At 49.3% G+C, this 16,015-nt stretch overlaps 1 protein-coding gene and 1 long non-coding RNA gene across 9 annotated transcripts in view; one reads left to right on the top strand and one right to left on the bottom strand.

The window, feature by feature from the left end:
• The window catches only part of CTIF (cap binding complex dependent translation initiation factor), a 324,626-nt gene that overhangs the window by 273,340 nt on the left and 35,271 nt on the right, over positions 1-16,015 (top strand). For all 8 annotated transcript variants that reach the window (XM_017529666.2, XM_017529665.2, XM_037738958.1 and 5 more), the window contains exon 10: positions 3,859-4,014. In XM_017529666.2, coding sequence (XP_017385155.1) covers positions 3,859-4,014 — 156 coding nt within the window. The remainder of the gene's footprint in view (positions 1-3,858; positions 4,015-16,015) is intronic.
• Positions 15,413-16,015, bottom strand: part of LOC119471393 — an 11,951-nt gene continuing 11,348 nt past the window's right edge. Inside the window, exon 4 of the long non-coding RNA XR_005200441.1 lies at positions 15,413-15,792. This is a non-coding gene — a long non-coding RNA (uncharacterized LOC119471393). The remainder of the gene's footprint in view (positions 15,793-16,015) is intronic.

Below are 16,015 nucleotides of genomic sequence, written 5' to 3'. Positions count from 1 at the left end.
GAGATGGAGTCTTGCTCTGTTGCCTGGCTGGAGTGCAATGATGCCATCTCCTGCCTCAGCCTCCCAAGTAGCTGGGACTACAGGCATGCACCACCACGCCTAGCTAATTTTTGTATTTTTAGTAGAGACAGGGTTTCACCATGTTGGCCAGGATGGTCTTGATCTCTTGATCTCGTGATCCGCCCACTTCAGCCTCCCAAAGTGCTGGGATTACAGGCGTGAGCCACAGTGCCCAGCCAATTCATTTTTTAAAACTTCAGTTCCTCGTACGCACTGCCCCCAAGCGTTTTGCTGCCCCAGAGGGCTTTGCCTGAAAGCACCATCCTTCGAAGGACACAGCATATCACCCAGTCTGTCCCTGCACTGGCCTGAATCTCCAAGGCCTGGAGTAAGGGCGGTGCAGATGGGAGCTGCCTTAATACACAGGCACACGGTTTTGCTGATACTGACAGATCCTGTCTACCAGCCAAAGACAGACAGAGGAAGGGGCTGATGCCTCAAGCTACCCCTTGATTTTGGTCTTCTGGGTCACGGGGCCAAGCTTCTCTGGACAACAACAGTTTGTTGGTGATAGCACTTTAGTTAACGATGTTACCTCCTGTGTCTGGGGGGTGTCTGCTGGGGAACTGTTATCTTCTTTCTCAGTGTCGCTGTGGGAATTTGTTCTTTGATGTGTGTCTTCATGGGTATTTTTAGGGAATGTGAGGAAATGAAAGCTGGAGATTGATAGAAGGGCACCATTTTAACACCCAGGTTAGCATTTGATAAAGGCCTAGAGTTGTGGTTCCCAGCCATGGTTGCACGTTAGAATCAGCTTGGGAGCTGTCAGAAATTACCAGTGTCTCAGCCCCACCCTGACCAGTTACACAAGACTTTCTGGGGTGGAGTCCCAGCATCAACTGCCTCAGAGTTCCCCCAGGTGACTCCAGTGTACAACCAGGGCAAGAGCATTTAGCGCAGAGAAGGGGCTTAAGTTTTCATTCAAGTTCTAGTACTGTGTGGCCTTAGTCAAGTCTTTTAATCTCTTTGTGCCTCAGTTTTCCCCATTTTAAAATGAGAATGATAATGCCCACTCTTGCTTAGATCACGAAGATAAACAAAGGTTCATGAGAATGAAACCACCAAAAGACTTCTGACTTCAAGACCAGTAGTACAGGGCCCTTTGCAGGCCCTAGGATGGCAGACAAAGTCATTCATTCATTCGCAGAGACCCTGAACACTCGGGACCCCCCGTGAAGGCTGCCTGCTCCAGGCTCTGGACTAGGGAGAAGAGAGAAAGCTGTCAAAGATGCTGGGTACCCACTACTTGCGGGGTCCCTGGAGTCCCTTGTGGTCCCTTTTCACCCTGGATGAAAGACAAACAGCAAAGCCCCACAGTCATAGCCAGGTGGACACTTCAGTGAGAAAGAAGTGGGGAGGCAGGAGGCCTGAGGGGTCAGTACGAGGCCCACGAGGTCTGCAGGCATGGGTGGATTTCCAAGGGACAATGTGGACAAATGGCCTTGTGGAAAGGGGGGACTTGGAGCGTGACTAAGAATGTGGGCTCTGATGCACTGCTTTCCAATTTAAAAACACCGTAAGAGGTACTCTTGCTACAAAAACAAAACAAAAACGGGTAGCTGTGGGATGGTGGGTATGTTGCTTGCGTCACGTAGTAACCTTTTCACTGCCTATACGCATCCCATTGCATCATGTTGTATACCTTCAATATACACAATAACAGTTTTTGAAAATTAAAAAAAAAACATAAGGAGAAAAAAATGTTTGGTCTCCAGAGCAGGTTGACCTCAGTTCAAATCCCAGCCCTGCCATTGCCTCACAGTCACGGGCAAGTCACACAACTTCTCTATCCTCAGATTCTCCATCTATAAAATGGGGCAATAATAGGACCCGTCTTATAGGACTATCATGATAACTATATCAAATACTATAATTAATGACCTTGGCTCAGTGTCTGGCTCACAAATAGCAGCTGCTGCTGTTATTGTTTTGCATATTATAGATATAGATATTAAAATAGTTATAGATATGCACACAACTATATACTTTTTTGTAACTGATATAACTCAGGTCATCATAAGCAGTGCCCTAGGCTCATCAAAGGCTGGCCTTGCAGGGCTTCTCAGCCAGGCCCTGACCTGCCACCTGAGGAGACCAAGGCCCACCCTTTAGATGGCATCTTCATCACTCACGAGGGACAGATGTTAACCAAGTGCTCTCAGAGGGCCTTCCATCTCTGGAGATGCTGAGATTCTGGTGTCGAGGACACTCGGTTGAAGTCAGCATTGGTGAGAGGGACTGGGCTGGAGGAATGGTCTAGGTCACATTCTGCCCCCTGTGTTTGTGTGTTCTATTCTGGTGGCACAGTCACCCAAACCAATAATCTTGGCATCATCTTGGGGTCTTCCCTTTCTATCACCCTTTACAACCCACTACTTAGCAAGTACTGTTGACCTTCACAATGTCTCTTGTGCCACTCCTGTATTTGTCAGCTATTGCTGCTGAACAACTAACCATAAAAATCTCAGGCTCGGCACGGTGGCTTATGCCTGTAACCCCAGCACTTTGAGAGGCTGAGGCAGGAGAATCGCTTGAACCCCGGAGGCGGAGGTTGCAGTGAGCCAAGATCATGCCATTGCACTCCAGCCTGGGCAACAAGAGCAAAACTCTGTCTCCAAAAAAAAAAAATCTCAGTGGCGCACAGCGCTCAGCATGCATTTAGGTGATGTGTGTACAGGTTGGTTGGGGGTCACCTGATCTAGGCTAGACTTAAGCAAGGCCCTGGCGCACATGTTGCTCATCTTCTCCCTGGGACCATCGGGCAGCCCAGAGAGGGTCTTCTTAGGATGATGGAAGAAACATGAGCACAAACATAAATATTTAAGGCCTCACATCAGCATTGGCACACCATCACTTCTGCCTTATTATATTGGTCAAAGCAAGACATATGGCCAAAACCAAAGACAAGAGGTAGGGGAAATGTATTTCTGAATATTATTTAAGCTACTCCAGATTCTTAACTTTTGGCTCTCAGAGCATTGAGGTTTTTATTTCATCCTGCCTGGACTCCTGCAGTGGCCCCCTGCTTGGCGTCCACACCTTAGCTATATTAACCTTTCTATTGATCACTGGTATGACTGTGGCACTTCATGACCCCATCCCCAGAATCTTCCCTGGTGACTGTCCCATGGAACCCAGCTCCTTGGCTTCTTATACCTTCTTTTGTATCACAGTGATGAGTGAATATGTCTTATCTTAGCTCCTAGTGCGGTGCCTGGCACACAATGGGAGAATAATGTTTTTAAGGAGGATGAATGAATGAATGAATGAATGAATACTTCTAGTTTTCCTACTGTCCTCTAGGCCCCTCGAGGTTGGGGCTGTAGCTGCGTAGTGCAGTGCTGGGGCACTAACCCACATGGGCCTCTGTTGCCATTGCTGACGATGTGCAGGTGGGCAGTGTTCGGGTTACCCCCAGCCCACACTACAGAGGGCATGATTTGGGGACTAGCAAAGAAAGATGGCTTAGCCACAGAAAGTGAAGTGCTCAGTCTGGGGAGGGTGTCGTCTCCTCTTCTACCTCATCCTCCCACACCCACATTGCTGTCAGTGAAGGAAGGACCTGCAGCAAATCTGGGCAACGCCCAGAGGCAAGGATGCTAAGAGGTATTGTGGCCACAGGTCAGGGTGGTCCTGGCCACAGAGAGTGCAATCACACACCCCCATCCTCATTTAAAACCTGGGGTTTGCCTGCTGCCCAGGAGCAGCCCTGAGACAACAGGTGCTCTGCACAGCAGGGTGGCACCCAGGCCCCTCCCCAGCCCCGGGAGGCTGACATGGTCTCTCGTGCCTCCACAGAAAGACTTCACAGTGCGTGAGGAGCTGCAGCAACAGGACGTGGAGCGCTGGCTGGGCTTTATCACCTTCCTGTGTGAGGTCTTCGGCACCATGCGCAGCAGCACAGGCGAGCCCTTCCGCGTGCTCGTGTGCCCCATCTACACCTGCCTCAGGGAGGTAAGAGACCCGCCACCTGTGCCCCCTGCACAGCCGGACAGCACTGGGGCTGGAATGCATCTGGATACCCAGGCAAAACTGTGAGGGTGGGGTCACTTAGAAAGGGACCCATCTGGGCTGGGTGTGGTGGCTCACACCTGTAATCCCAGCACTTTGGGAGGCCGAGGCAGGTGGATCACCTGAGACCAGGAGTTCCAGACCAGCCTGGCCAACATGGTGAAACCCCAACTCACCTAAAAATACAAAAATTAGCCGGGCGTGGTGGCGGGCACCTGTAATCCCAGCTATTTGGGAGGCTGAGTCTGGAGAATCGCTTGAACCTGGGAGGCAGAAGTTGCAGTGAACCGAGATCGCACCACTGCACTCCAACCTGGGTGACACAGTGAGAGTCCTTCTCTAAAAAAAAAGAAAGGGACCCATCCTTCGGCAAAGAGATGTGCAACAGCAGGGCTTCTGGTCCCCGAAGCTAGGTCTTTCTCTGTTGGGTTTACATAAAGGGAACTAGCACCCCTTCCCCGGGAAGTGTTATGAACTCAGCTTCAATCATTCCCAATCTGGAGCACTGGCTGCAGCGGGGAGGCCTAGGATAAGTGTTGTCTCCATGAGCGCTCTTGGGATTGGACTGGATTGGTTTGCCACTGGATTATTTATTCTACAAAAACATATTTTCCTCTAAATTTCATCTGAAAAAGAAAGAAGTAAGAATGACCAAGGAACTTTTGAGAAGCAAGAATTCAGCGGGTGCTTGCACTGCCGGATATTGTAACTCACTATCTCCACCCCTCGGCTGCTGTCAGGGGAGGGAATTGAAAGGGGGCAAAGGGGAAGCTGGAAGGCGAGTGGGGCCACTGAGGCTGTCCGGCACGAGGTTGGTGGCTTGGAAGACAGCCTTAGAGTGAGGGCAAAGAGCATGTTTAGGTTCTAGCTGTACTTCTGAGTTAGACCCAGCAGGACTGGCTGATGTGAGATGGAGGGAAGGAATGTGGGCTCCCTGTTTACCAGCTTGGTGGCCCCATTTTCTGAGACGGAGGATGCTGGATGAAAAACAGAATGGAGATGAAAAGCAGGGGTCAGTTCTGCTTGAGTCGCTGTTAGCTGTCCCCAGGGGGCTGCCCGGGGGTTGGCCAGGTGGAAGGGTCTGGAGATCCTGAAGAGGTCACGTGTGGAGGTAGGGGTTGGAGGGTTGTGTGGAGTATTGATATGAACCTGGTACTCAAAGCTGGGGACTGGATGGAAGCAGGCAGGAAGAGAGTGTAGATGGAGGGGCAGAGGAGGGGGCGTGTAAGAACCCTGGCAGTGGCCCTTCACTGGGACCTGGCCCAGCCCCACACCTCCCCATGCCATCCCTCCCCTCCCACCGCTGGCGGGCCTCTGCAGGGGCTACAGGGACACAAGGAGAAACCTCCTGAGAATCAAAGAGCCAGGACAGAAAAGTGTCCTGGGTTTGGCAACAAGCAGGTCATGGGCCTTGGGTGTCAGCAGAGGTGAGGACAGCAGTGTGGACAAGTCTTTCCAGAAGTTTCTCTGTGAATGGCAGCAGGGAAGGGGAGCTGTGGGGTCAAGGGGCATCTTTGTGTTTTTGAAAGAAAGATGACAATAGAGCAATTTCAGAGAAGGGAGGGAGTGTATTTGTCAGTGTTCTGAAGCATCCGTGTATAGAACAATAGCATGCTTATTCCAGACTAGCTCAGAGCACACAGCTCTCTCTTGGGTGCTGTGCAAACCCGTGAGCCTCTGCCACTCCGTGTACCCAAAACACACATCTTAACAAATGCACTTGAAATCAGATTTGTTCCACAGATTCAGACAATGGCCTCTTCTGACTTTATTTCACTCTCAAAAAGTCTTGAGCAAAGAATGCAGCTCCACGCGGGCTGGCAGCTCTGCTCTTTGCACCCTTTGGAAAGACTTGAAGGCAGCCTCGCGGAGGCTAGGAGCAGGCCTGCATGGCCTCTTGGGTCCTCCCATCCTTGCCTGCATTGCCCTGTGCCCTGGACGACCCACCTCGAGACAAGGAGCAGAGCTGTTCTAGGGCAGTGACCTGAATTGCCCCAACACATTCACTCTGCGTGATCTGGATACCTCCTGGTGTTGTCGTCACCTGCTCCTCTGAGCGGGAGGCAGGGCTGTGGCCGAGCGCTGGCCCTGGCTGCTGGGACACTTTTAACACCGCCTGAGGTAGTGCAAACCTTCTGGTGTGAGATCCGGAAGGTGCCAGGAGATGTGTGCCGGCAAGAACAAAGAGCCACGCCTAGCGCACACTCGTGGGATGCATTCAACTTTTCGGGCCAGTTTGATGAACACAGACCCATGCAGGCTCATGGTAAACTTGAAGAGTAAATAAATCACCTATGGCCTTCTCCAGTTTGTAAAAGAAGAGGGCAGAGCCCCATGTACCAAACTAGCACGTCATGCCTAGGGCCAGGCTGCACCCCGCTGGGGAGCATTTACCTGCTCTGAGCTTCAGCTTCCTCATCTGCAAAGGGAGCTCATGCTGCTTTCTCCACAAGCCGCAGGGAGGGTGGTGAGGCGTGGAGAGAGAGCCAAGCGCACTAAGGACAATGAGGTCAGAGGATGGGAGGAAGTGCCCAAGGTACAGCAGCTGGCAGACTAGGTGTCACCTAGGCTGATGGGGCCTAGGGACTGAGCACATGCCTAATCTTAAAGGGACACATGAGCTGAGTGCTCTGCCCAGGGACACACAGCTGGTTCATGCCACAGCTAGCCTGGCACTCCTGAACTCCAGGTAGGGCTCTTTTCAGGAGGAATTGTGGCTTCCCTAAAACAGAGCCTTAAGAAAAGATGGGGGACTTAAAGGCAGCACTAGGGATCTTATCGATCCCTGTGAACAGCCTGTTACCTTTCCCAGCTCCCTGGGGACCCCTGAATTCTGCAGGTCATTTGCTGCCTCCCTGGCCTTAGCGCGCGCACACTCATACCCATCACACACTGACCTACATCCCTAAAGCAGGTTGAGCCAACTCATGGAAGTTTCCAGAGCCAAAGGCACTGCTGCAGCCTCCTCCATGCTGGAAAAGCTTAGGCTTTCCCCCGGGGTCATGCAGATGTCTGACCCCAAATCCATAGCACCCACTTTGCCCAGAGATCCCCCCAATTCCCAGAACCACCCCCAGGCCCATATTTCCAGCTGCCCACCATGCCTGTCCAGGTCATACCTCAGACCCCTCCAACAGGATGTGGCCGGAGCTGCACCCCAAAGCCCCCCTGCTCCATGCAGCTCTGCCGCGGGCCCCCGCCCACCCTGCCTGCCTCCCTGCAGCCAGGCAACAGTCCCAGCACCCACCCGCTTGCCTTTCCTCAGTCACATCGCTCACTCCATCCCCTGCTTCTGCACCCCAGGGCTCCGCTGCTGCGCTTCCCTTGCTGCTCCTGAGCCACACACAAACCCATAGCCCATCTCTGAGTGAAGGGTCTCGCTGAGAACAAACCTAAGGGACAGATGCAAAGTCCTCACTTTCCAGCCCGTCTGGAGGACCTCGTGCTCACAGAGCGCCCTTCATTCTGTGGTCCAAGCTCACGCGGTCCCCACGCTCCTTTAAATCAAGCATGTGCTTAGCAAGTTACTTAAGCTTGAAACCTTGGAGTCATCTCTGCCTCTCCATCTTCCTGTCCCTGACACTTCTTCCTAGGCCCAACTTAAAGTCACCTTTTCTGTGGAGCCCCTCTCACCCTGGTCCCCCCTCAGCACACTGACAGCTTCCTCCCAAGGGCCAGGGAAGCGCCCTCCGTCCTTACCGCTCCATCCTTACCCCAGCCTCTTCACATTACTTGTAGTAGTGTTCAGTGATGGTGACAGCACACCTCACTGCATGGATGCCGCCATCTAAACCAAGTGCCTCATGTGTTCCTTTCTCTTTTAACTCAGTACTCTAAAGGTGATCATCTCCATTTTTCAAGGAGAGCAGAGAGGGCAGGCAACTTGCTGAGGGCCACACAGCCACCAAGTGGTAGAATCGACACCGGAATCCAGATCTGACCGCCCCATTTCGCGGCCTTGTAGGCAGAGCAGGGGCTACTCTGTTTGTCTTCTTGGTCCGTAACTCAGCACCTATATTGCAGGAGTCCAGTAGATCTTGATGGAATTGATTCCATTTTTACCGTAACTAATGTGCCAATCAGAGATCCTCTTCCAGGGACGAAGAAGAATTTTCAACGTGTGCTATTATGGTTTAAGGGCAAATCGTTTCTGCCAAGGTGGTTTTCAAAGTGATTGAAGATTATTGGTCATCTGTAGCTGCATGAGTCTCCTTGCCCTGCTATTTACAACTCGTATTTGCTTAGCAAGCTCTTTTTTATTTTTTAAATATTTTTAAATTTGTATTTTTAATTTTACTGTGGTAGGGATACTGAACATGAGATCTGCCCTCTCCATAGGTTTCTAAGGGTACAACACAGTGTTGTATGCATAGCCATAATGTTGTACAGCAGATCTCTACAACATACACTGCTTACGTAACTGAACCTCTCACCCATTGATTGGCGAATCCCCATCTGCACCTCCCTCTAGCCTCTGGCAACCACTATTTGTGGCTTCTTTGAATTTGACTATTTTAAATACCTCATGTAAATGGAGTGATTCGGTATCTGTTCTTCTGTGACTGGCTTATTTCATCTAGTAATGTCATCAGAGTTCATCCATGTTGTTGTATACTGCAGTTTCCTTCTTTGCAAAGGCTGGATAGTATTCCATCGTAGGTATATACCACTTTAAAATGTTTTTTCTTGGTATGTAATAGTTTCACATATTTATGGGGTACGTGTGATATTTTGTTGCATGCATAGAATGTATAATGATCAGGTCAGGGAATTTAGGATATCCATCACCTCGAGTGTTTACCATTTCTATGTCTTAGGAACATTTCAAGTCCTCTCTTCTAGCTATTTTGAAATATACAAGACACTGTTGTTAACTATAGTCACCCTGCTCTTCTATCAGACATCAGAACTGATTCCTTCTAACTGTATGTTTGTACCCATTAACCAACCACTCTTCATCTCCCCACCCCCCACTCCCAACACACACATACGTTGTTTTATCCATTTACCTGTTGATGGACATTTGTGTTGTTTCCATATCTCGGCTTATTGTGGCTAGAGCCGCGATGAACATGAGAGTACTGATGTCTCTTCAGAATCCTGATTTCAGCTCTTTTGGATAAATACTCAGAAGCGAAATTGCTGGATCATATGGCAGCTCTATTTTTAAGTTTTTGATGAACCTCCATACTGTTTTCCACAGCAGATGCACCATTTTGCATTTCTACCGACAGTGTACAGGGTTCTAATTTCTCTACATCTCTACCAGCTTGTTTTTTGTTTTCTTGCTAACAGCCATTCTAACAGGTATGAGGTGATATCTCATTGTAGCTTAATTAATTTGCATTTCCCCAATGATGAATGACATTGAGCATCTTTTCAGAGACCTGCTGGCCATTTTCCATGTCTTCTTTGAAGAAAGGTCTGTTCCAATCCTTAGCCTATTTTTAAATTGAGTTATTAGGTTTTTTTGCCATTGAGTTTTACGAGTTCCTTATACATTTTGGACATTAATTATTTATCAGATGTGTGGTTTTCAAATATTTTCACCTATTCCATACTTTGTCTCTCACTCTGCTGATTATTTCCTGTGCTGTGCAGAAGCTTTTTTAGTTTGATGCAATCCCACTTGCCTATTTTTGCTTTTCTTGCCTGTGCTTTTGGAGTCATACCTTAAAAAAAAAAAAAAAAAAAAAGTGCCCAGACCAATGTGAAGATGCTTTTTCTTTATGTTTTCTTCTAGTAGTTTTACAGTTTCAGGTGTTATATTTAAGTCTTCAATCCATTTTGAGTTGATTTTTGTATATGATATGAAATGAGAGTATAATTTCTTATTCATGTGGATATCCAGTCTTCCGAACACCATTTATTGAAGAGACTGTCTTTTTCCCATTGCGTGTTCTTAGCACCTCTGTTGACGATCAGTTGACTGTAAATGTGTGGATTTATTTCTCAACTCTCTATATCTGTTTTCTTACCAGTACCATACTGTTTTGATAGGTGTAGCTTTGGGATATATTTTGAAATTAGGAAGCGTGATTGCCTCCAGTTTTGTTTTTCTTTGCTCAAGATTGCTTTGGCAATTTTCCAGGTGAAATTTCTAAGTGAATCTCAGAATTGTTTTCTATATTTCTGTTTTTAAAATGCCCCTGGGATTTTGATAGAAATTGCATTGAATCTGCAGATTGCTTTGAATAGTGTGAACATTTTCACAATATTAAATCTTCCAATCCAAGATCAGAAGCAACACAAGGATGCCCACTCTTACCACTTCTATTCACCATAGTACTGGAAATCCTAGCCAGAGTAATTAGACAAAAAAAAGGAAATAGAAAGCATCCAAATCTGAAAGGATGACATAAAACTGTCTCTGTTTGTAGATGACATGATCTTGTATATAGAAAATCCTAAAGACTCCACACACACAAAAAAAAACTATTATAACTAATAAATGAATACAGTAAATTTGCAGAAAACAAAGTCAACCTACAAAAATCCTTTCTATTTCTGTACACTATCTGAAAAGAAAGTTAGGAAAACAATCTTACAATAGCATCAAAAAGAAACACTTAGCAATAGACTTAACCAAAGAAGTAAAAAAACTTGTACACTGAAAACTATAACATATTATTTTAAGACATGAAAAAAGACAGAAACAAACAGGAAAACATCCCGTGAGCATTTTATAATAGTATTCTAAGGTCCCCTTGCTCCTGCCCAGGTCCTCAGCCTGTGACTGTGAGGGCTGCAGACACAGGAGGGGTGCAATTATTGTTTATGTCCTGAGTGAAGGGTGTCATCTCTCCATCTCAGCTGGTATTTCTGAGCCAACCTGACAGGCTGTGGGGCTGGCTTATCTAGAGCATTCATTCCCTGACCCTACAACGCTCTCCGGCCCCTCCACTTCTCCATGCCTCTGTGACCCTGTGGTGTTGTTCCGAGGCTCTTCTAGGGTATCACTGAATGTCTCTCTCTGAGACCCTTACTTTAAGAGCTTTGTCAAAAATTCCTCTGGCAGGGGAATTTTACTTTATTTTTTTGAGATGGAGTTTCACTCTTGTCTCCCAAGCTGGAGTACAGTGGCACAATCTCAGCTCACTGCAACCTCCTCCTGAGTTCAAGCAATTCTCCTGCCTCAGCTTCCCAAGTTACTAGGATTACAGGCACACACCACCATACCCAGCTTATTTAAAAGTAGTTTTAGTAGAGACGGGGTTTCACCATGTTGATCAGGCTGGTCTCAAACTCCTGACCTCAGGTGATGCGCCTGGCCAGCCTCCCAAAGTGCTGAGATTACAGGTGTGAGCCACCGCACCCGACCAAGCAGGAGAATTTTTCAATAAAGTTCCATGCGCCTGTTTCCCTCCACTTCCTCTCATCCTCTCTCTCCCAAACATCCCAGCTTTCTTCCCCCCATCCAATCCCCCCAGCTCATTCCTACCCAGAATTCCAATCTTCCTGTCTTCTTTGGAGTCTGGCAGCTATAGCCAGAGGTCAGGGGTAGAGTAAAGGAAGAAGGCAGGGTGCTTTCTGCCAGAAATCTCCCATCTCTCTGTACCCACCTCCTGACCCCCACCAATCTCTCCCTCTGGTTGGACCCCTGGCTCTCCTCCCCTCCTGGCCCCAGAAATCCCATCTGCCCCTCCCTGCCCTTTCCAAAGGAAGGGCAGGGAGAGGGCAAGTGCCTCTGAGGGGTGTCTCTGAGAGGCACCCCCAAGGGACACAACTGGCTAGGCTCCTGGAGGAGGCGGGCAGGCCCAGGCCGGGCAGGAGAAGACAGAGGCCAGCCAGTTAGCCTTCTCAGGAAATGAAATTGCTCCGTGCAACAATGAGAGAACCACTGCGTGAGTGTGCATTCAATTGCTCACAATGTTTTGGCTCCGGGGGAAATCTGACCTCGGAAAAGGCTGTGATGAGGTGGGTGTGGGTGGAGAGCCTCTGCTGTTTCACAGAGCTCTGAGAGTCAAGCAACACATTCTACAGAGGCACCTTTCCTCGGGGACCATTCCTCCCTTCCCAAGGGCAGGGCATTCAGCTGCCCGGCAGGGGCCAGGGCAGGACCCACTTTGGCCAGAAGTGACTGAGAAAGTCTGTGCCCTGGGGGTAGCAATAAACTGACAGGGAGCAGAGATTTGCTGGCTGGATCCCTGGGGAATTATCTTCAACCCGGCACCTCGAGAAGCTTTTCCATTACAAATTCTCAGACCCTTTCTTCAGCCAATTAAACCAAACTTCCTGAAAATGGGGTTTGCTGGGCAGGGATATGTAAGCTTTCCAAATGATTCTAACGTGCAGCCAAGGTTAAATAACATAGTCTCGGCATTCTAGGTGCATTCAGGGAGCAGCCACCCACCAGCCAAAAACCCTTGGGGTAGGGGAGCAGCCTTAGGAGCCAGAGAGACCTGAGTTTGAATCCCAGCTGTGCCACTTCCTAGCCATGGGATTTTAACCTAATTCTTCCATCTTTCAAAACCTTGATTTTCTTATCTGCAGCATAGAAATAACATGAATAATACTCACCCCGTGACTTTGTTTTAAGGCTTAATATAAGCCAGGTCTTTCTGTAAAGCCAGTGGCATATGACAGCCTCTCAGGAAACTGTCAGTTTGTGTGTTGCTGTTGAATACAAACCATGTTCTAGGCATTGCTCAAGAGAAGAATCGCAGCACAGTCAGCCCCAGAATGTGACGTCCATTCTCCCAGCTGGGCATCCAGGGCCTCCATAAACAAACACAATCCCTCTCTCTAGCCAAACTGCTCCACTTGTATTTCCATAGGTGGCCTTGCGTTCCGCCCACCGTGAGGGCAATCTTCCTCCTCTTCTTGCCTGGCTCTTGCCCACCTTCAGGGCCAGGCTCACTTCCCACCTCCTCCCCACCCTGCCTGGATTCTTTCCTCTTACAATATCCTATAGAACTCATGTCCACACAGGGCTATCGGCGTCTGTCTCCAGATACGCTCTTTGCCAGGTGGCTGTGTTAATGCCTCCTGACCCTTTCTTGGTTGCTTTTAAATCACTTCAGTCTTTCATTGCTGCCTGGGGGCAGGCTAGCTCTCATCTGTCATGTTGCTCTGGAGTCTGTGCTCATTCAACAAGCAGTGATTTCGTTTGACACAGTGCTACTTATTGAACTTCGATGTTTTTCCTAGTGGTACCAGAAGAAGGGATATAGGTTGTGATCTTTCCGCAAAGGACTTGCAATCCTCCTGAAATTAAGCAGCCATGAACACTTATGATGGACTGTGAGCTGGGTAAATGTAGGGAAATGGAATGGGGGGGCACCGGGGACAAAGGGCAGGGGAGCTGGGGCTTAATGGAAGGTGGATTGTGGATAGGCGTGGGGGAAATGGGGAAAGCCTCCAGGAAGGAGCCTTTGAGCCGAGGTGTGGGGGCCAGAATAAGCATGGCCCATCTGGGTGGTGAGGAGAGGGCCCGATGAGTGAGCCACGCTCTCACCAGAGGTGTTCTACTGAATGCAGTATGACTCCAAGAACCTCTGAAAGGCTTTAAGCCACCAAGCAACGCCATGGAAGGAACAAAGGAGCATTTCTTTATTCATTCAACAAACAATGAGAAAAATGCTCCTTCCTTATTAAACTGAAAAGTCTCCTGGACACATTTCTTGCTTGAAATGTGCTGAGATAACAAAGTCAACTCAGTCTGGAGCAGTCCCTAGCCAGAGGAGCCCACGGCTAACTCGGTGCCCAGCGGAGTGCAGTGCTGTGCAGTGCTCCAGCAGAGCGCGGGCAGGAGAGAATGTGCAAGCCCAGATGGAGGAGGAGGTGAGGAGCCAGAGGGCCGCCTCAAAGGGCATCGCGGCAGAGAGCAACTCCCACCTCCTGGTTGCCTTTAAATTTGTTCTAACCGTCAAACAAAAAGACTTAGCAGGAAGTGAAGGGCAAGAGTGAAGCTTGAAAAATCAGGAGAACCTTTCTCCATGAACAGTTTATTCCAACCCTAATCTTAGGCACAGACCCCGCCTGGAATGTTCTCTGAAAATGTAGCCTTCCTAGGGCAGGTACCCAGCCCCTGGGTACCGGCTTAGCCTCAGAGTCCCTGCAGGGCCAGCAGCTGCTGCTATGAATACCCCAGCTTAAGCGGCCATTCCTGTAACTCCCTCCCAGTTCTGTCCCCTCCAGAGCTTTCATGCCCCTTTTCTGCTCAGCACAGCCTGTGAAGTTAACTCAGAAGGGTGACGCCGACCTGCCCAGATCCCCACACCCCAAACATACACACATAAACACACAGAAGTGGCCCCATCTGAAGCTGCCCGGATCCTTGACCTCCTCAAGATAGAACTGGAGTCTCCCACCCACCCCACCTCCACTCCCGACCCTCTCCCCAGCCCCCACCCTTTGCGTGTTCTGCTTCCTTAGCCAGACTCTGCAAACTGAAATGTGAAATTTGAAGCCAGTGTTCCCCTTAGCAACCATGGTAACACAGGATCTGATAGAGAGCCTAGAGTTATAAAAATACCAGCTTCCACCAGACACTGGTTTCCAAAGGGAAACCAGTCTCCAAGCCAGAACCATTTTTAAACAGTCTTAAAACTCAAGAGATTTCTAAACCGATCTCAACATGGCTCAGGAGGACATCTCTTGAATCCTGTTTTGGAAGGTGGCGTGGGTGCAGGCTTTGGGTATTTTCTGTAAAATATAGAGATTCAGAATGCATGTGCTCACCAGCCTTATGAAGGGTACAGAGCAGGAGCTGTTTTTCCTAATAAACATCAACTATTTGGCATTTTTTCATAGTTAGATTGAGCTGCCCTACTGATCCCCAGTGAAACCTTCCTTCCAGTTCCCTCACTGGGAGTCCTCACCTCCATCCATCCTCCTAATTAGGGAGAGAGAATGATTTCGCCTATCTCCCCTTGCTTGAAAACAATTTAAATTCACAAAGCCATTTTCCAGCCAGAATTCTACTTTAAGGGAGAGGTAGGGAGGTAAGAGGTGGTGGTGCCAAAACTTTTCTGCTCAGGACCAGCAAGAAACGACCTGTCTCCCAGTCCCCAGTCCTTTCTCTCCCGAGGGAGATCCCCTTGGGCATGGGCTCAGCAAAAGCTGTAAATCCCTGGTCTCTGCGCTCCCTGCAGAGGGCACTGGCCTGGTGAGTCGGGGCAGTGGGGGCAGTAGGGGGACTCTCCCCAGAGCAGGGCGCCTCCGGGGCTCCCAGCTTCCAGCCCCGCCTTCACAGCTCTGGGCGGCTTGCCCTCCCACCTCCTTCCCCCGCCTGCTCCTTCTTTTTCCTCTTATCTCCTGGGGCCATGCCTTGTAATTTTGAAAAATCTTCTGACTCGGTAATTAATGTCTGAACTTCAAGAGGCCCCTGCTATCTGCAGAGCTGAGCTGAAGGTGGGAGGGGACCAGCAGCTGCTGAGGCCTGGAGGAGGGAGGGGTGTGCAGATTTTTTTTTTCTAAGCTGTTGAATGGATGGGACTGTGGAGGATAGAATCGTACCTTGCCGGAGTTGTGGGTACAAGATATATATGTACACAGGCACAAGCATCCATCTTGATTTTTTAATCCTTTGGTTAAAATCACACAGTAGGATGTCCTGCTCACACACCCTCACCTTTCCTTGGCAGTATCCCAGCAGGTGGATGGCAACAAACACAAGGGGAGCCAGGCTAAAGGACTTTCTGAGTGCAGGTCAGGTAGGAGGATTCGCTGACGGGGAGGCAGAGAGACTTACACATTTCAGAGATCATAAACCAGGCACTGTGGGGTAAAAAGTGACCATCAGTTACTCCAGATAACTCAGAAGTCAAAAAACAAGGCTGCCTGTTTCCCACCTGCAGGGAGGATGGAGGCGACTCTGTGGACGCCTTGGTGCCCCCAACCTTCATACCTCCCAGAGTGTGCCCCTACCTTCCCATCCTCTGTGTCTCCCAGAGTGTGCCCCCACCCTGCCCGGCCTCTGTGTCTCCCAGAGTGTGCCCCC

This window comes from Cebus imitator, unplaced genomic scaffold (genome assembly GCF_001604975.1).
Source record: "Cebus imitator isolate Cc_AM_T3 unplaced genomic scaffold, Cebus_imitator-1.0 Scaffold60, whole genome shotgun sequence".
Classification (NCBI taxonomy): Eukaryota; Metazoa; Chordata; class Mammalia; order Primates; family Cebidae; genus Cebus; species Cebus imitator.
The sequence above is the reverse complement of the archived record's forward strand: the minus strand, read 5'-3'. Positions and strand labels throughout refer to the sequence as shown.